At 34.0% G+C, this 21,290-nt stretch overlaps 1 protein-coding gene across 2 annotated transcripts in view; it reads left to right on the top strand.

The window, feature by feature from the left end:
* The window catches only part of LOC145239862 (putative tubulin polyglutamylase ttll-15), an 867,893-nt gene that overhangs the window by 235,375 nt on the left and 611,228 nt on the right, over positions 1-21,290 (top strand). Inside the window, exon 7 of one of the 2 annotated variants that reach the window (XM_080103429.1) lies at positions 4,428-4,511. The exons of the other annotated variant lie outside the window; for it this stretch is intronic. Within the exon in view, the coding sequence (XP_079959555.1) occupies positions 4,428-4,511 (84 nt within the window). The remainder of the gene's footprint in view (positions 1-4,427; positions 4,512-21,290) is intronic. 2 annotated transcript variants of the gene reach the window in all.

The raw sequence follows: 21,290 nt of genomic DNA, 5'->3' as shown, positions 1-21,290 counted from the left end.
TCATTGAAGGAGCATGTGGTTAGAAGTGGGGAGTGAATTCTTAAGGTTGTGGCCAATGAAGTGGAGGTATGTGAGACCAAGACTGATTATATGAAACGTATGCATAGAGAAAGGGGAGAAAGGGCTTGGAAGAAAATGCATGGAAGTTTCTTCCAGGATATAGCAGAAGTAGCTGATGAAAGATCATGGCAATGGCTTAGAGCTGTGTATCTGGCTAAGAGTACTGAAGCTTTTGTCTGTGCAGCACAAAAGCAGGCATTAGGAACACAACTGTTCAAAAAAGTGGTTCTAGGAGAGGAAATTGCTGCAGAATGCCGGATTTGTGGTAAGACTTCAGAATCAATTGCGCACTTTGCAGCAGGGTGTAGTGGACTGGCCCAGAGAGAGTACCGCAAAAGACACGATCGCATGGGACTCCGGATATATTGGGAGGTGTGTAAGAGGGTTGGGGTGAAGTGTGCTGGAAAATGGTTTGAGGAGGTGCCTGATGAAGTGAGAACAAGTAAGGATGGCAAGGTAGAGGTATGGTGGGACAAAAGTGTCATAACGACCAAGCAATTGGAACATGGTCGTCATTGACAAGGTCTGAAAAAACTGGCAGATTGTAGACTTCTCAGTACCCTGGGACAGGAATGTGAGAGAGAAGGAGAATGAGAAGTGAAACAATTATGCTCCATTGGCCTTGGAGATAAGGCGTATACACGGGGTTAAAAGACAAATAATCCCGGTCGTAGTTGGTACACTAGGAGTAGTATCAAGTCGTCTGGAAGGGCAATTGAAAAAACTACAAATCCTTGAGGTTTTAGGCGGCCTTCAAACCTCTGCAATTATAGGTACCACCAACATCCTTAGGAAAACCCTTGATTTTTGAAGCTCCTGGTTTGAAGCCGGGATTAAGGGAAATCCTCTGGAAATGAATCCCATCCCTTTCCAGAGAGACATTCATAAGCGAAATCAGAATTATTATTATTATTATTATTATTATTATTATTATTATTATTATTTTGTTGTTGTTGTTATCATTAAAAGGTAAAGATTGTTGGATGATGTGTTGGTGAAGGTAGCAATTAGCTTCAAGTTAAGCTGAAATGACTAGAGATTTTGGATGGAGTTGGATATGAACCAGGGGCAGATTCAGCCATCGGTCAATTAGACCTTGCCTGAGGGTCCGGCACTACAAGAAGGCCTGTCTCCTGCCCGGCTGACAATAGAATTACCAAGAATGTTCTTGTTATCTCTGTTTATATCTATTTATCTATCTATCTATCTATCTATCTATCTATCTATCTATCTATTTATTATATAAACGGAACTTTGTGTGTGTAGGTGTGTGTGAGTTTGTTCCTTGTAGACTGTGTATAAAAATGTAAATTTCTGAATGAAATGTTTGAGTATAGTTTTTTCCCATAATCTCTTAGGTTGTAGTATTGGTAAAGGTTTCTTTTTAACGATTTTCAAGTGGTCTTAAATTTTTGATCAGGAGTGTATATCTGTAAGTGAGTAGTTATCTGATATAATTAGCTGGTCAGTAAAGTAGGAGGAGGATAATGGGAATGGTATAAGGAGGAAATTATCCTCATCTAACAGCATAGAATTGTGTTTTATGAGAATGTAACCTAGAATAACGGGATGCAATTGATGCCACCTGATTATTGATGCAAAACATCGCTACATTGTACAGGCAAATTTGTAATGCAGGATTAAATAATGTAAATGTGAACTGGTACTAGTTAATTGAATGTGTCATTTTTTAGATTTCTTTTATTGCATGACAGACGCCATGGGGATGCTGTAAATGTTTTGCAAGAATATCCTAATATTTTGGCAAATATATGTAAACAACCAATCAAATTGTCCAGAAAGTAAGAATGGAAGCATAAGCAAGCAGTGCGTAACCTAGGGAAGTCGCAATGGATGTAAGATAATATTACAAATGAATAAATGAAACTATGACCGTCTTTTCTGGATGATGGCTTGTATTTTGCAATGAATGATAAGAGAATAGCAATAGATTTTTAACAGAGTAAAATCTACTCCTACCTCTTCAAAGTATAATATAAGAAATTTCCTAAAAATTTTCTAGAAAGTTTAATTTTTGTTTTTTACATAAGAATCACCACCTATCACCACCCAGAAGCCACTCGAGGATAAGGTTTATTGAGTGTATAGTAGTCAATTGGATAATATCGTAGTAATCATTAGTAATGGAAATTTGGTAACTTGGATTACTTAAGATGTAGATCAGGAACAGTGTTGGGCCCCGGATGAACCCTTGAGGGATTCCAGCATTAATACTGTGGGCTTCTGATTTCTGGCCATCAACTACTACTCTTATGAACCTATCAGAGAGAAATGATTTAATAACCGAGAAGACATTTCCAGCTATGCTGCAGTAGGAGATCTTGTGAAGTAGACCTTTATGCCATAGCCTATCAAAGGCCTTTGATATGTCAATTGCCCTAAAAAGGAAGCCTTTAACACAGATTCCAGCTACTTACTCATGACGCATAGAAGACTTATTTGTCTGCACTGAGAGGAAGACGACTGATCACATGAATTCTTAAATATAGAGCCTATTAATGAGGTTTTCCATGGTGTTCGGAAGCAATTCTCCTTAAGACAATGCTTAAACAGCTTTGTAAGTCTGGGAGCAAGTTCTGACTGAAGCTTTTACAACACTATAATTGGAATGCTATCAGGGCCAGTTGCTTTACTAGAATCAAGGTTCTTGATTAGCTTGGCATATATTTGTATGTCGTATAGTGTGTTTTCTGATACAGGAGGAAATATGCGGGATTGACAGCCTTGATAAAGAGTTTGGCTTTGTTTGATGCTGACGAGATTACCTCAGGTCCATATTGATTTTTTTTTTTAGAGCACATGCTTCTCTTCAGGACCCTGTTTTCTATTTGCCAAAATTGGTGAGAACCAAGCCGCTGCTTTGAACTTAATGGATTGAGCAGACAAGTATCTTGTGTTCTTTATTACTCTTTTACTGTTTTTTTTTTTTTGTTGGCAGTCCTGAAAGCGGCTGTAGTCTCAGTAGATCTACGTTGGAAGCAATGGAAAAAGGGATTTCTGGGTGCAATGGCAACAGCACATCCTGGAGAAAACCACGGTTGGCTGTTTGGTTTTTGCTGGAACTTTTTCGAGAGTATGAAGTGATTTATACCTACAATTAACCATTCTATCAGGTTTGATACTATAGAGGACACATTCTTTATAAACGTGGAACCCAGAGGTAGATCTGATATAAATGAACGGAAGCTATCCCAGTCAGCCATAGAGTATCAATACACTGTACGATGGAGAGATATGTTTCATGTTTATCTTAACCGATACAACAGAGTGGTTGGAAGATCCCAGTGGAGGCAGAACAGAAGATGAACATAGCTCAGGGTAAGTTGTGAGAGAAAGGTCTAGAAGACTTGCATACTACCCGTCAGTGTTGGGCACACGGGTGGGTTTGTGAACAATATGAGTGAGGTGTAAGCAATGGAGAAATCGTGACAGAATCAGAATGGTTAGAGCAGGGCAGAGCGAAAAAGAAGCAAAGATTTTTTTTTTTTGTAGCATATGTAAAGCCATAACAATTACCCACTAATATGGCATCGAGAAGCCCCACCAGAAGCTACTGCATGGTCTAGGATCCATTCACCAAATGACAATACAGCGGCCCTAGTACTTTGCATCTGCTGATAAACCTTAGTGGTTAATCCAAGTTTTGGGTCCCTGAATCAGACGGATAACGTCAGCCCAGATAAAACGTTTACTTCCAGCACCCTTATTAGTGACATGGCCACAAGGCTAGACTTAGAAACAGAAAATTTCCGACATCTCAGGCTATTGTTGCCGACCTAGAATACAGCTTTTTCTTCTCCCTTTATCAGAAAAATCACTCATTGGAAATAAGGACTGAGGGACAAATTAGGAAACGCGAGAGTTATGCATCCACAGTTCATTGTCTACTCTCCATCAAAAAATAATAAATATATAATAATAAATATTGTACTTACTATAAGTTCAATTAACATGTTTAGGGGAAAATATGGCGATAGATTTCCTTCTCACTAACTGAAAATTAATAGAATTTTTAAATCTATTTATGATATATTCAAACCGATTATACGTAAACAATGAAAAAAATATATAAATTAAAAACTAAAATAAATATAATTAATATTAACATTTACATTCAATAAAAAACAAAATATCACAAATTCACAACTTATTGAAGCAGAAACATGCATCAGGTATTGGCAGAATAGGTGACTATATGTGGCCCCTGTGTTTTAATTCTATGATGTCTGATTGAAGAGGGGAAAACTAACTTTACTTTATTTATATAGTAGATAGATTATATGTGTTTTATTATGAAACAGTAACGTAATATATATATATATATATATATCATTTGTCTCTTTCAGAAAATTTGATGTTGGAATATATACAATTTTAACTTCTATTGATCCTCTGCGAGTTTATGTTTTGGAATCTGATGCACTCTTCAGGTAATGAAAACAAATTTTTTCAGCAAAATGTCTTTTAAGGGAAAGATTACGTTTGCATCTTTATAAGTATTCGTTCTCTTACAATTATCAGCTTATAATTCCACAAGTTTGGAAAATCTATTTTATGGGTTGGTGCACAAAATTATTCAAATATGTTTATTATTTTTACAAACGAATTAAGAATTCTGCCCAAATATGTTTATGTGTTGTTTATTTAAGCGACAATTTTATTGTTTTGTTTTAAAATATGTCTGTGAACAGTGTCTGTTTTTTTTCGACCCTTTTTGTAGTAATAAAGTATGGTTTTGTTTGGAAAATAAAAATATAAATTAGTGTTTTTTGTAAGACAATAATAAGTACCTATCTAGTGTTTACTTTAATGAAAGTTTTTTTTTTTCAGTGAATGAGTAAAATAGATGATGATCAACTGATACCCTGAAAAGGGCCATTGTTCATTATTCGCTGGCGTCATGTAAGATCTATTTTGATGCATTAATAACATATAAATTCGAAGCAAAAATAAAAAAATACTTCCCTTCTATTTTGCTATAAAAGTAATTTCAATAAAAAAGGTAATATTTATTTAAAAACATGTAATTGTTAATGTGATGATTTTTTTGGATGAGTAATGCCGATGATTTTTACTTTTTGACGCTACTGATTTGGTTGATAATGAAAACTATCTCTATTATAATAAACTTCCTAGCTGGGCTAAGTATTTTAAAAAGAAACGTGAAGGAATAATGTATTATTGTACAGAACATGATAAAATAAATAAAATAAAAATTGCTGCTAGTTAGAATCAAATATCGAATTATCAGATGCAATGCTATTGATGACAAACTTCGAAAAACAGACCAGTTTCACATTATTATAAAAATGTGCTACCTACCTGGAGCTACTCGGGATGTAATGAGGTAATTTTCATTTTTAATTGTTTTTTTTTGTTTTGTTTTTTTTTGTTTTTTTTTACATTTTTAACAAGGTAAACAAGTTTTATCATATTCTTCAATTAAAAATGAGTTATTCTCTTGTTGATTTTTACTTTTAGGTGATTATTTACAATGGTTTCCTATTGACAATCGTTTGAACAAGACTAAGTACATAAAAAATAAGTAGATTATCATATTGCCAATAACATAGTTCAATAAAAATTGAGTAGCCAGAATCAAAGTTTGTCAACTTAAAAATGCTATTGGGATTAACTTGAAAATCCAACAAGATAGCTTATTATATATGCTAACTCTCACTATATATATTATATATGCTAACTCCCCCCCCTCTCTCTCTCTCTCTCTCTCTCTCTCTCTCTCTCTCTCTCTCTCTTTCGTTCTCCACACTCTGTAACTTCTGTCACAATTTCAAAATAATAGAAAGAAAAAGTAGATATTTCATCAGTGACCATTTTAAATAAAATATTATTTTGGGGTGTTGTATTATGCATGTTCAGTGATTTTCTCCAATTTTCTTAAGCCGTATAGATCTTTAACCAGAATATGCATATAACATTTTAATTTGGAAGCAGTTTAGTTCGATTATTGGTAAGTGCATTCCTCAAAAAAATAGGTTTTGCTCAAATTCACCAATTTTTATATTTATTTACTCAGCCGTTATCACTCTGCTTAATAATTCCAGTGTGACTATTTCTCCCCACACTCAATAATAAGTTTTCATCCTTAAATTCAAAATGTAAAGTACTACTACAGAAATCTAATTAGGGTAACTTTTTCATATTACACCATTCGTCCAATTACTGCATATTAATCACTATTTAGCTAATAAAAACACTGTCCAAGTTACTTTTTCAGGTTACAAATAATGCACAAACATCTACATTTCAATGTTGTGGACTATTATCTTCATTGTTCTTAGATGTTGTATCACGACGTTCAGACAACTATTTCTCTGCTCTTCGTCAGGTGGTGAAACGTCTGTAGCAGATACAAATGGAACTTTTTTCTTCCTCAAATCAATGCCTCTCCCTTGTGCTATTTGGTACATACTGACCAATCAGGGGTACGGCACATTGATCCTTCCTATCCTCTAAGGAAATCGGCCAGCATCCGGTTTGAAAAAGAACAACTCGTCCTTACTGAGATAGCCACTAAACAGAACGGACTCCCTTTTCTTCTCTCTCTCCACCTCGGTGATTTCTAACGGTATCGACGATTCCACTGGGAATAACTACCGTGATAGCACCAGGTAGCCAGAGTCCAGCTTTTACCAGGAACATATCACATTCTCCTTAATAAACCTTTTCTGTGTTACATTTTATGAAGTTATTGCGTTCATCATTTCATAAGCTTGTATTGAATTATTTATTTTATTAGGTTGTGCCCTAAAAGCATTCTAAACCCTAAACGCCGTGAAACAACATCTAAGAAAGATGAGGATAATAATAATAAATAATACTCATCTCAATAATGAATTCCAATTAGATAATATATATATACAATTCGGTATGGACCCTACCATGGAAGATCAGATAATAAATAAACGTGGATTTATAAGACAAAAAAATCCTATCTTGATCATCCTTCAGGGCCCATGGTGCAGTTGAATCTCTGCGGTTCCAGGTGAGAATTGTTTGAACATAGCGGTTTCAATCCTACCCAAAGCTGGTCAGAGGCTTACTTGGCCAAAAACGTGGTGAGACGACAACAACTATGGATGGCAGTAATTGCTGAGAATGCAGTTAGGAAATTCGGAGTTCCTATCCCGTCGCAGTTACCACCTGACGAAGGCTAGAGGAATAGTTGGCCGAAAAGTCGTGAAACAACATCTAAGAAAGATGAGAATAATACTACGCAATAAATAAATAAAGGAATGTGTATTATTTTACTTTATTTATTGTTTTATAAGCATTGAATAATTATGTCTTTTTTCAACTTTTCAAACTAAAAAAAGTAAATATGGTTTTCGGCCTTTTCTGTCAACATTTTTTTCTGTTCTGTGGAAAAAAGACATTTGCTTTGAAAAAAATTGAATATTTCTGTCGACATATATATATATATATATATATATATATATATATATATATATATATATATATATATATTCGTCTATGAAAAATACATTCTTTTTAGAAGAAATATTTCCAAGGAATTTAAAGCGATATGTTCAACGCTTGTTTGCAAAGTTATTGAAGGAAACGAATTACCGTTCTATTTTCTCCCGGTTGTTCTAAAAAAATACTAATACCTGGTTAATTTGAACGCGCTTTTGTTAAATTTCCGTAAATTCTGTATTTTACTAATCATCCAAGAATGATCGCCTTACAAAGTACATTGGAACAATTATTACAACTGCAAATTGAACAACAACAATTATTTGAACATCATAAACGCTCAGATGAAAGTAAAAAATAACAACAACAGCAACAGCAAGAACAAATCATGAGACTAGAGGCCCAGCAATATAAAAATCAACAGCACATTAAAGAGCTGCTTACTCAAGTCATAAAAAATAATACATCCACCGATAATAAGACCGCATTTTCACAAAACGTAATGTGGAATGCAATTGAAAATTCTTGCTATGGATTAGAATAAGAGAAATCATTTTCAGCTTATTATCGAAGATAGGATGATTTCTTTTGTATGGATTCCTTTGGTATCGACTGTAAACAGTGGTCGGACCAGAAAAAAGTTTGTTTGCTATTACGAAAACTAGAAACGGCTGAGCACAATAAGCTTGTGGATTTTAGTTCACCATTAAAACTTCAGAGTTATTTTTCGCCGAGACGGTGGAACTTCTTACAGAAAGTCTCTTTATTCCATAAGTGTTGACTGTTGGGCATGTTTGAATACGCAGAAAGATGACAAAGATTATTTCGCAGCTTATGCAGTCATGGTAAATAAACATTGCAACGAATTCAAACTTTCAGACCCCAGTGCAAACAATTTTAATTGTCTGGTATTTACACAAGGACTGACTTCAGGTCGATATGCAGAAATTAGAAGGAGTGTCCTAACAAAAAAAAGAGGTTTACTTCATAAGATCGCTAGCTATGGCATAGCTGAAAAAGTCTTCTCAATTATTAAATCATTTCTTTCTGATAGGTTCATAAGAGTAGTAGTTGAGGGGCAAAAATCAGAAGCTCACAGTATTAATGCCGGTGTCCCTCAGGGGTCCATCCTGGGCCCAACTCTTTTCCTGATCTACATTAATGATCTTCCAAATCACATCCTTACATCATTTGTAGACATTTATGCTGACGACACTACCATTTATGGTAGCACATCTAAGACAGTAAATGACCAAGTTCTCTCCAATTCTCTCTCCTCTGATCTTGAGCACGTAGTACAATGGGGAAAGGAGTGGCTGGTTACTTTAAATGCATCTAAAACCAAGCTTCTCTCTTTACATCATCAACATTCTAATCCACATTTGGCATCAATTGAAATGAATGGCTCTCGTCTTCAGGAGGCCTCAAGTTTTGACAAGCTTCTGGGCTTGACCATTACTCCTGATCTTAAATGGAACACGTACATCAAATCTGTTGCCAAGGCCGCTGGAAAAATGGTGGGATCTTTCTATCGATCCGGTAAATATCTCACTGCTGATGCTATTCTCTATCTATATAAGAGCCAGGTACGTCCAAAGATGGAATACTGTTGCCACATCTGGGCAGGAGCTGCTAGAAAGGACTTGTCCTGCCTTGATAGAGTTCAAAATAGACTTCGTAGCCTCGTAGGAGATGTCCTTTTCTCTTCGCTGCAACCTCTATCTCACATGTCTTGTCTCTGATGTATCGTTATTTTCATGGAAAGTGTTCGACTGAGCTTCAATCTATGGTCCCCCCTCGCCAAACTTTCACAAGAAACACTCGTCTAGCTGTAAACACTATCAATAATTCCCCCACTCTTTATCTGTGCCTAAACCTAAACGTAGATTCCATGAACAAAGCTTCTTTCTTAGAACCGCACGCCTGTGGAATTGTCTTCAGTTTTCCTGCTTTCCGGCTGACTACAATATGGTTGTGTTCAAGTCTAAAGTAAATAAGTTCTTGATGAGCCGTTCCATATAAGTTATCAAATTTACCAAATTTTCATTACTAATGATTACTATATTGTCCAATTTCTACTGTACACTCTTTAACCCTTATCCTTGAGTGGCCTCTGGGCCTTGATAATGTGGTGATGCCTATGTAAAAAAAAAAAAAAAAAAAAAAAATTAGAAAATGAACAGAATCTTACCTTACAAAAATTAACAGAAGACTGCCAGAAAATAGAAATTATTAAAAGTTGGATATCGAATTTGGAGACACACATATAAAAAAAAGTTAAAAAAACACGTAACAAATAAAACACAAGGGAAAAAGGACGCTCATATCAGCACACAGAAATTAAGAAATAATTGGCAGAAAGAAAAAATCTTGCTCCATGTAATCGATGTGGTAATTTGCATTCGGTTAAACACTGTCCATATCTATCTTAAAAATGTGTAATATGTAAAAAATAGGACACAAACGCTCCCATTGCAGAAATATAATTAAAAATAAAACCCAAGTGCGTTTGGCGTAATCCAAAAAAGTGAAGGTTTACGAAAATATGAGACTCTAAGAATTCATGATAAAGAAATAAAAATTCAACTCGATTCGGGTTCAGACCTTTCGATAGTAAATTTAAATACCTGGAAAAAAATTAAATGCTAAGAATATGCAAAACAGAAAAGGCTGTTAATGGTAAACACAAATTCATTTAAAAAGTGAAATTTTGGCTAACGTCACATTATTGGGAAAAAAGAAAAAATTAAAAAGCCTATGTGCTAAGGAATAATACTAATCTTCTCGGGTCGGACTGCATGAGTGAATTTAATTTATGGGATCTGCAAATATCTAAGCAGAATTAATTCCAACAGAAACAGAGATGTTAATTGCAAATTTAAAAAATGAATTTATTGAAGTATTCGCACCCACCGGGCCAGGGAAAATGTACGATTTATAAAATAGCGCGGATCACTCTCTGCATTAGCACCGAAAAATGTTACTAAACATTTATTAATAATTTCTCACTTTTACAAACATTTGATTTTAAATTTCTTTTTAAATGACGACTTTTATCGACTTTTTTTAAATATCCCCCCACCCCCCAAATGGTGTTTATTCCGAAATCCGTTGTTAACATGGAGAGGTTGAGGGTGTTTATTCTGAAAGCCGTTCTTAATGTAAATGTAAATAAATAAATAAATAAATAAATTTAAAAAAAATGTAAAAAAATAAATAAATAAATAAATTTAAAAAAAAAAACTAAATCATTTACTGATAACTTCTCACTTTTACAAATATTTTTTAATTTACATGCGCGGATGAACAAATTGTTGAATAGTGCGAAAACAAAACGTTTTTGTAATAAACTTCTGGATAATTTTTTGGGTAAATATTTACATTTAGGTTCTCCTCCACAATTTTCTTTTTTAAATGACGACTTTTATTGATAAATAAATTTACTTCTCCGCAACTTTTATTGATAAATAAATCTACTTCTCTCACGGGCACTGAATCCCTCCTTTTTTTTTAAATAGTATTTTCGGGTGGGTATGCTGACAACAAATATCAGTTAAATTTTGCAAATAGCCCCTCCCTCCAAAAGTGGTGTTTATTCCGGAAGCTGTTCTTAAGATGAGGAGGTGGGGGTGGGGGTGATTATAAGTTGGACCTAATCTAAAAAAAAACAAAACAAAAAAAAAAGAAAGTTTTTTATGCGCACATAAGCAACTATTTTTTTTATTGACTTTTTTTTTTACTTTTTTATTTACAAATTAGTAAATTTCAATGAATAGAATAATAAATCATTTATCATTAATATGTGTTTTTGGCTTTGTGTTGAATGAAACATTTTTTTTTCATTACAACAATAATGAACCAATTTAAATCTTCCGGCATGCGTTTAAGGGTTACGAAATTATCAATAAATCGTTTAGTTACTAAGCCAACGTCAGTAAATAAAAAAAATGTTACGTGCGCATGCATTAGCCTTGACTAGGGGGGGGGGCTAAGGGAGCGACCATTAAATAATTATGCTGGTCGCCATGGAATTCAACGCCCAAGGAGTACCTAAAGTGGCACTTATGCACTTATGTTATCATGCTATTTTTTAAAATAGTATTTTCCTGTTAAATTAAAATTTTACAATATGTTTTTCTTTTATTAATTTGTTAAGTGACAGTACAGATAACCCGGTCGGTTTCTAATGCGAGGAAAATCTAGCCCCCCCCCCCAAAAAAAAAAGGGGTACTCTGGATAATAACAAAACATTAAAATTGCCTCAGTCTCGAAAGATTTCTTCTCTACTGAACGAGGAAACAAACGGTGAAGTGTAGTTAACCTTCTGTTTCTCTCCCCCTCTCTCTTCCTCTCTTAATATCTCTCTCTATCCATCTCTCCCTTTCCCTCTCTCAATCTATCTTTCTCTCTATATCACCCTCTCCATCTCTCTTTGAGCTCCTTTCTCTCTCTCTCTAACTCCCTCTATCTCTTTCCTTTCCTCTGTCTCATCCCTCTCTGTTTCTAACTCTCTCCCTCTCTCTGTTTATCTATCAATCCCTTTATCTCGCTATCTCCTTCTCTTTCTCTATTTTCCTCTCACTGTCTCTTTTCTATCTATATATCTTCCTCTCTATCTGTCCATCTCTAATCCCTCATCCTATTTTAGTCTCCTAAATTAATTACAGTGAATAAGGCATTGTCAAAACATGGATAAATCCTATCTTAGTCACCTAATTTACTGACTGTGAGAATAGAAGTTATTTGGAAATTACTGCTACCTTGAACAGCACTAGAAGTAACTGATAAAACCTTTCTAATTAAATTGATTTTAGCAGCCATTTGGTAACAAAATGACATAGCCTTAGCCCTTGCTGCATGAGGAATACCTGCGACCTTGCTGCCAAGTAGAAGAATTATTTATTCTACTTTAAAACATTCAATTTTTCAAAAATCTCATGTTCAACATCTCCAAAACATCCAATATGGCGAAAAATATTGCAAAAATGCAAACTTATTGTTTAGGATGAATGCACAATGGTACGCAAAAAATCACTTGAGGCTCTTGGTCGATCGATCCTTGCAAGATTTGCGTGGCAATGTCAGACCATTTGGGAATGCAGTAATATTGCTTGCAGGAGATTTCAGACAAATGTTACCTGTTATTCTTCAATCAACACCAGCAGATGAAATAAATGCTTGCCTCAAATACTCTACCTTTTTGTTCCATGTGAAGACATTAAACTTAACTCAAAATATGCATGTCCAGTTGCAGACTGTTCGATCTGCACAAAAACTTTTGCATCACTTGTGGGAAATTGGGTACGAAAAAGTGCCAGCTGATCAGAGTTAAGGGCAAAATTCTTTGACTTTTAACTTCTGTAATTTCTGTAATTTTATTCCATCAAAAGAATAGTTAGTTTAAAAGGTTTTTGCAGATATTCAAATTATAAGAATTCCATTTGACTGAGTGAATGAACTATTCTTGCAGGTCAATACAAAGATGCCCATGAACTTAACGCTATAATTAAATGTAAAATTCCAAGTGAGGTAGTCAAATACAAATCCATCGACACTGTTGTGAAAGCAGATAAAGTGGTTAATTATCCAACAGTTATATTTGCCAGGGATGCCACCGCATGTATTGCAACTGAAATTTGGTGTACTAATTATCATGCTGTCAAATATAAACCAATCCAAGCTTTGCAATGGCACATAGCTTGCAGTAAAAAAAAATTAACAAACAATATCATAGAAACAACAATCTTAACAGGACCTTTCACAGATGAATATATCTTCATTCCATGCATTCCTATGATTCCACCGGATACATCATTACACCTTAGCAAATTACACTTTCCAATTTTATTGTCATTTGCAATAACCATCAACAAAGCACAGGGAACAATCTTTACAATTGTGGGCCTTACAGTTACACACTGACTGTTTTTTCACATGGACAATTTATGTTACATATTCAAGAGTCACCACACCGGAAAATCTCTATATCAGCTAAGAAAATGGAACAACAAAAACTGTGTACCCATACAAAATGGAAATTTAAACCTATAAGAAATATGCTTTTTCTCATTTTAGAACTTTTTCCATTGCGCCAATTTGAGCCACAGCAACGCGTGGCAGGGTACAGTTAGTATTACTATAATATTACTATAAGGCACATGCTTGTATTACTATAATATTGCTATAAGGAACATGCTTATATTACTATAATATTACTATCATCTTACTATAAGGTAAATGTTTATATTACTGTAATATTGCTATAAGGAAAGTCTACTATAGACACATTGGAGCCCTTCTGGCGCCATTCTCTCAGCTTGCTGGCGCACACGTCAGCATCGGCAGTGTATGTCTCAATGTATCTATTGAGTTCACGATAGTCCAGCACTGGACGAACTTTTGATTTGTTATGCTGGACTACCGCCAATAAGGGAATCAGACCCTTGGGTGGTCCTAGCTTGTTGGGGTAGGGGATCAGCCATCCATCCTAGATCCATGCCTCAAGCTTCTTCTTGTATTCATTATGGGCCTTGTCGGGTATCGAGTACTTTGCAATGCTATTCTTGAGTTCAGTTGGCGCCCTTCCTTCTGTCCACTTCCACGATGCAGTCCATGCTTTTTGGTGATGGGCGTAGTCCACCTTAAAATCAGGCCGATCAATGTGAACTGCAGCACACACTGGGGTTTCCAAAAATCGCGCAGTCCCATCTCTTCCGATAACAACTCCCCCCAGTGCCTTAATAGCAACATATCCCAACAGTACATCGAATCCCAGCAAATCCCTTCGCATCACCAGCACATTAATGTCTACAGCCACACCAGAGATTGTGTGGACTTTGACAGGTCCGGCTCAACAGCAAGCTTGCGTATTGCCACCTATTGTGGTTACTTTGATGTTCTGCTTTGTTCAGTTTCGATACAACTTGGCACTCATGATGGTGTGTGAGCACCCGGAGTCGAGAAGAGCTGAACAAGGCACTTGGTCCACATACACATTTATTGTCAGTTGCGCCTCAATTAAATCTTGTCCGGGGAACAGGGCGGCGCTGATGTCCTGCCCCCTGATGCATTTCCCGCACAATTTAGGAAGAAATGTCCATAACTACCACATTGGAAACAGCGCGGGCGCCCCCGCCCCTTGTTAGTACAACTTCTTGCGAAATGGCCTCGCTGGCCGCAGCAGAAACATCTCCCATTGGTCGTGGGTCTCAAACTGGGACTCTTTTCAGCATTAGTCTTGGCTGCCTGCGCCATCATTACAACCGGTTTCCTCAGGTCCTCCTCATCTCTGATAATGGCTCGAGCACGTTCCAACAAATGTTCCATGGGCGTTACAGATACGCTGGTGGAATCCCTCAACAGTTGCTTAACATGGGTGGGAAGGCCGGCCACAAACGCATATGCCAGTGTCTGCTCTGACACTCCATTGCCAAATAGAACTGCAAGTTTCTTCAGCTCCGCGAAGAAGACGTCCACGGTGTCTCCTGGCATGAGCTTCCTAGAGGCAAATGTTTCGTAGGCCGTGCAGGGATCTATGACAAATACCTTGTATAAAGCATTTTTTATAGAGGTATCATCAGCCTTCTCCACGGCACTAAGTTGCTGATACACACTCAGGGCGCCTCCAGCCAATCATATGGGGAATCACGTATGCACCCCCTTTACTTCAGAGGTTGCAGATCAGCTGAACCCTTTCGACCCAGTCGACAACAGAAGTCAATCCGTCGAATTCGGGTATCAGTTTTAAATCAAACTTTGCCCCAGCCATAGTTGTCCAGGAAAAGAAACAAAACGAAATCGCCAAAATAGCTTATGACCTTCACCTTCACCGAGGTGCACGACTTATATGACCTTCACCTTCACTGAGGTGCACGACTTGACACAAAAAAACAACTTCTTAATCAACTGCTAACGCACGCGTCACTGTAATGTCCAATGACATCAACAACAACCTTCTCACTCGACCTGCCTCTTATACCACTCTCTAAATCCCTCCTCTTGCGCATGCACCCGGAAATTCCTAGCAACCTCGAGACTTCCGCTTATAAAAACCCAACTTTTGTTGTCACACATGCCTACACAAGGCACAAACACATGGGCGTTTGTCTTGTTGGTAAGTACTACATATATTACTATAATATTACTATAAGGAACATGCTTATATGACTATATTATTACTATGATGAGCGTGCTTATATTACAATAATATTACTATACGGAAAATTCTTTTATTACAATAATATTACTACAGGAACAGGCTTATATAACTATGATATTGCTAAAAGGAAAATGCTTATATTACTATCATATTCCTATGAGCAAAATTCTTATATTACTCGAATATTGCTATAAGGAACATGCTTATATTACTATAATATTACTATAAGGAAATGCTTATATTACTATAATATTGCTATCAGGAACATGCATATATTACTATAATATTGCTATAATGAATATGCTTATATTACTATAATATTACTATAAGGAACATGCTTATATTACTAGAATATTGCTATAAGGACCATGCTTATATTACTATAATATTGCTATGATGAACATGCTTATATTACTATAATATTGCTATGATGAACATACTTATATTACTATAATATTGCTATAAGGAACATGCATATATTACTATAACATTGCTATAAGGAACATACTTATATTACTTTAATATTACTATAATATTGCTATGATGAACATGCTTATATTACTAGAATATTGCTATAAGGAACATGCTTATATTACTATAACATTGCTATGATGAACATGCTTATATTACTATAATATTGCTATGATGAACATGCTTATATTACTATAATATTGCTATGATGAACATGCTTATATTACTATAACATTGCTATAAGGAACATACTTATATTACTTTAATATTACTATAATATTGCTATAAGGAACATGCTTATATTACTATAATATTGCTATAAGGAACATGCTTATATTACTATAATATTGCTATGATGAACATGCTTATATTACTATAATATTGCTATGATGAACATGCTTATATTACTATAACATTGCTATAAGGAACATACTTATATTACTTTAATATTACTATAATATTGCTATAAGGAACATGCTTATATTACTATAATATTGCTATAAGGAACATGCTTATATTACTATAATATTGCTATGATGAACATGCTTATATTACTATAATATTGCTATGATGAACATGCTTATATTACTATAATATTGCTATGATGAACATGCATATATTACTATTACATTGCTATAAGGAACATGCTTATATTACTATAATATTGCTATAAGGACCATGCTTGTATTACTATAATATTGCTATGAGGAACATACTTATATTACTTTAATATTACTATAATGAACATGCTTATATTGCTGTAATATTCCTATAAGGAACATGCGTATATCTGTACGTGATGTTGCCAAGCTAATCAAAAACCTTGATTCCAGTAAAGCAACTGGCCCTGACGGTATTCCAATTATAGTACTCAAAAAACTTCAACCTGAACTAGCGCCCATACTTACAAAACTGTTTAAACGTTGTCTTAAGGAGAATAGTTTCCCATCTCCCTGGAAAATCTCATCAGTATGCCCTGTATTTAAGAATTCAGGTGATCGCTCATCCCCCTCTCAGTACAGGCCAATAAGTCTCCTGTGCGTCATGAGTAAGTTGCTAGAATCTGTGTTAAATACAGAAGTAATCAACCATCTCAACAAAAATAACCTTCTTAGTGACACTCAATATGGTTTCCGTTCTGCTAGATCTACAGCAGATGTGCTTACAGTTATATCGCATAGGATTAGCAAATCTCTCGACAGTGGCAATCTTTCTAGGGCAATTGCTCTTGACATATCTAAAGCCTTTGATAGGGTATGGCATAAAGGTTTACTTCATAAGATCGCTAGTTATGGTATAGCTGGAAATGTCTTCTCAATTATTAAATCATTTCTTTCTGATAGGTTCATAAGAGTAGTAGTTGAGGGGCAAAAATCAGAAGCTCACAGTATTAATGCCGGTGTCCCTCAGGGGTCCATCCTGGGCCCATCTCTTTTCCTGATCTACATTAATGATCTTCCAAATCACGTCCTTACATCATTTGTAGACATTTATGCTGACAACACTACCATTTATGGTTGCACATCTAAGACAGTAAACGACCAAGTTCTCTCCAATTCTCTCTCCTCTGATCTTGAGCACGTAGTACAATGGGGAAAGGAGTGGCTGGTTACTTTTAATGCATCTAAAACCAAGTTTCTCTCTTTACATCATCAACATTCTAATCCACATTTGGCATCAATTGAAATGAATGGCTCTCGTCTTCAGGAGGCCTCAAGTTTTGACAAGCTTCTGGGCTTGACCATTACTCCTGATCTTAAATGGAACATGTACATCAAATCTGTTGCCAAGGCCGCTGGGAAAATGGTGGGATCTTTCTATCGATCCGGTAAATATCTCACTGCTGATGCTATTCTCTATCTATATAAGAGCCAGGTACGTCCAAAGATGGAATACTGTTGCCACATCTGGGCCGGAGCTGCTAGAAAGGACTTGTCCTGCCTTGATAGAGTTCAAAATAGACTTCGTAGCCTCGTAGGAGATGTCCTTTTCTCTTCGCTGCAACCTCTATCTCACATGTCTTGTCTCTGATGTATCGTTATTTTCATGGAAAGTGTTCGACTGAGCTTCAATCTATGGTCCCCCCTCGCCAAACTTTCACAAGAAACACTCGTCTAGCTGTAAACACTATCAATAATTCCCCCACTTTTTATCTGTGCCTAAACCTAAACGTAGATTCCATGAACAAAGCTTCTTTCTTAGAACCGCACGCCTGTGGAATTGTCTTCAGTTTTCCTGCTTTCCGGCTGACTATAATATGGTTGTGTTCAAGTCTAAAGTAAATAAGTTCTTGATGAGCCGTTCCATATAAGTTATCAAATTTACCAAATTTTCATTAATAATGATTACTATATTGTCCAATTTCTACTGTACTTCCTACTCCTTAATTTCTACTCTTTAACCCTTATCCTTGAGTGGCCTCTGGGCCTTGATAAGATGGTGATGCCTATGTAAAAATAAAAAAATTTATTTTAAAATGCTTATATTACTATAATATTACTATAAGGAACATGCTTATATTACTTTAATATTACTATAATGAACATGCTTATATTATAGTAATATTATTATAAGGAACATGCTTATATTACTATAATATTGCTATCAGGAACATGCATATATTACTATAATATTGCTATAATGAATATGCTTATATGACTATAATATTACTATAAGGAACATGCTTATATTACTAGAATATTGCTATAAGGAACATGCTTATATTACTATAATATTGCTATGATGAACATGCTTATATTACTATAATATTGCTATGATGAACATGCTTATATTACTATAATATTGCTATAAGGAACATGCATATATTACTATAACATTGCTATAAGGAACATGCTTATATTACTATAATATTGCTACAAGGAACATGCTTGTATTACTACAATATTGCTATGAGGAACATACTTATATTACTTTAATATTACTATAATGAACATGCTTATATTGCTGTAATATTCCTATAAGGAACATGCTTATATTACTATAATATTACTATAAGGAACATGCTTATATTACTTTAATATTACTATAATGAACATGCTTATATTATAGTAATATTGCTATAAGGAACATTCTTATATTACTATAATATTGCTATAAGGGACATGCTTATATTACTATAATATTACTATAAGAATATGTTTGTATTACTATAACATTACTACAAGGAACATGCTTATATTCCTATAATATTATTATAAGACCATGTTTGTATTGCTATACATTACTACAAGGAACATGCTTATATTACTATAATATTACTATGACGAACATGCTTATATTATTATAATATTACTATAAGTACCATGCTTGTATTACTATAATATTGCCTTAAGGAACATGCTTATATAACTATAATATTATTATAAGGGGCGTGCTTATATTACTTTAATATTATTATGAGGAATATGCTTACATTACTATAATATTACTATGAGAAACATGCTTATATTACTATAATATAACTATCAGGAGCGTTCTTATATTACTATAATATTCCTATAAGGAACATGCTTATATTACTATAATATTACTACAGGTACAGGCTTATATTACTATCATATGTATAAAAGGAACATGCTTCTATTACTATAATATTCCTATTAGGAAGATTCTTATATTACTCGAATATTTCTATAAGGAACATCCTTATATTACTATCATATTGCTATAAGGAACATACTTATATTACTATAATATTACTATAAGGAACATGCTTATATTACTATGATATTCCTATCAGGAACATGCTTGTATTACTATTATATTACTATAAGGAACATGCTTATGTTACTATAATATTCCTATAAGGAACATCTTTTATTGCTATAATATTACTACAGGAACATGCTTATATTACTATAATATTGGTAAAAGGAACATACTTATATTATTATAATATTGGTATAAGGAATATGCTTATATTATTATAATATTGCTACAAGGAACATGCTTATATAACTATAATATTGGTATAAAGAACATGCTTCTATTACTATAATATTACTATAAGGAACATGTTTATATGACTGTAATATTACTATAAGAACCATGCTGGTATTACTATAATATTACTATAAGGAACTTGCTTGTATTACTAGCAAATTACTAAAAGGAACATGCTTATGTTATCATTATATTACTATGAGGAACATGCTTGTATCACTATAATATTGATTTAAGGAACATGCGTATATATTACTATAATATTACTATAAGGAATATGCGTGTATTACTATCACATTACAATAAGCAACATGCTTATATTACTGTACTATTTCTATAAGGACCATACTTGTATTTCTGTAATATTACTATGAGAAACATGCTTGTATTGCTATAATATTGCTATAAGGAATATGCTTATATTACTATAATATTGCTATAAGGAATATGCTTATATTACTTTAATATTACTATAAGGAATATGCTTATATTACTATAATATTGATATAAGGAATATGCTTATATTACTGTAATATTACTATAAGGAATATGCTTATATTACTTTAATATTACTATAAGGAATATGCTTATATTACTATAATATTGATATAAGGAATATGCTTATATTACTATAATATTGCTATAAGGAATATGCTTTTTTTACTATAATATTGTTATAAGGAATATGCTTATATTACTATAATATTGATATAAGGAATATGCTTATATTACTATAATATTGCTATAAGGAATATGCTTATATTACTATAATATTACTATAAGGAATATGCTTATATTACTATAATATTGATATAAGGAATATGCTTATATTACTATAATATTGATATAAGGAATATGCTTATATTACTATAATATTGCTATAAGGAATATGCTTATATTACTTTAATATTGCTATAAGGAATATGCTTATATTACTAGAATATTGATATAAGGAACATTCTTATATTACTATCTTATGCCTATGAGGAAAATGCTTATATTACCATAATATTGCTATAAGTAACATGCTTATATTACCATAATATTGCTTTAAGTAACATGCTTATATTACTATAATATTACTATAAGGAACATGCTTGTATTATGTAGTGAAGTAGAAAAAAAAAAGAAATTAAAAAAAATATATAAGACACAGCTGTTCCTTCCAAAAGGTTGAGCT

This window comes from Euprymna scolopes, chromosome 19, assembly GCF_053919585.1.
Source record: "Euprymna scolopes isolate OS-2025 chromosome 19, ASM5391958v1, whole genome shotgun sequence".
NCBI lineage: Eukaryota > Metazoa > Mollusca > Cephalopoda > Sepiida > Sepiolidae > Euprymna > Euprymna scolopes.
This window is presented reverse-complemented; position numbering and strand designations above follow the sequence as displayed.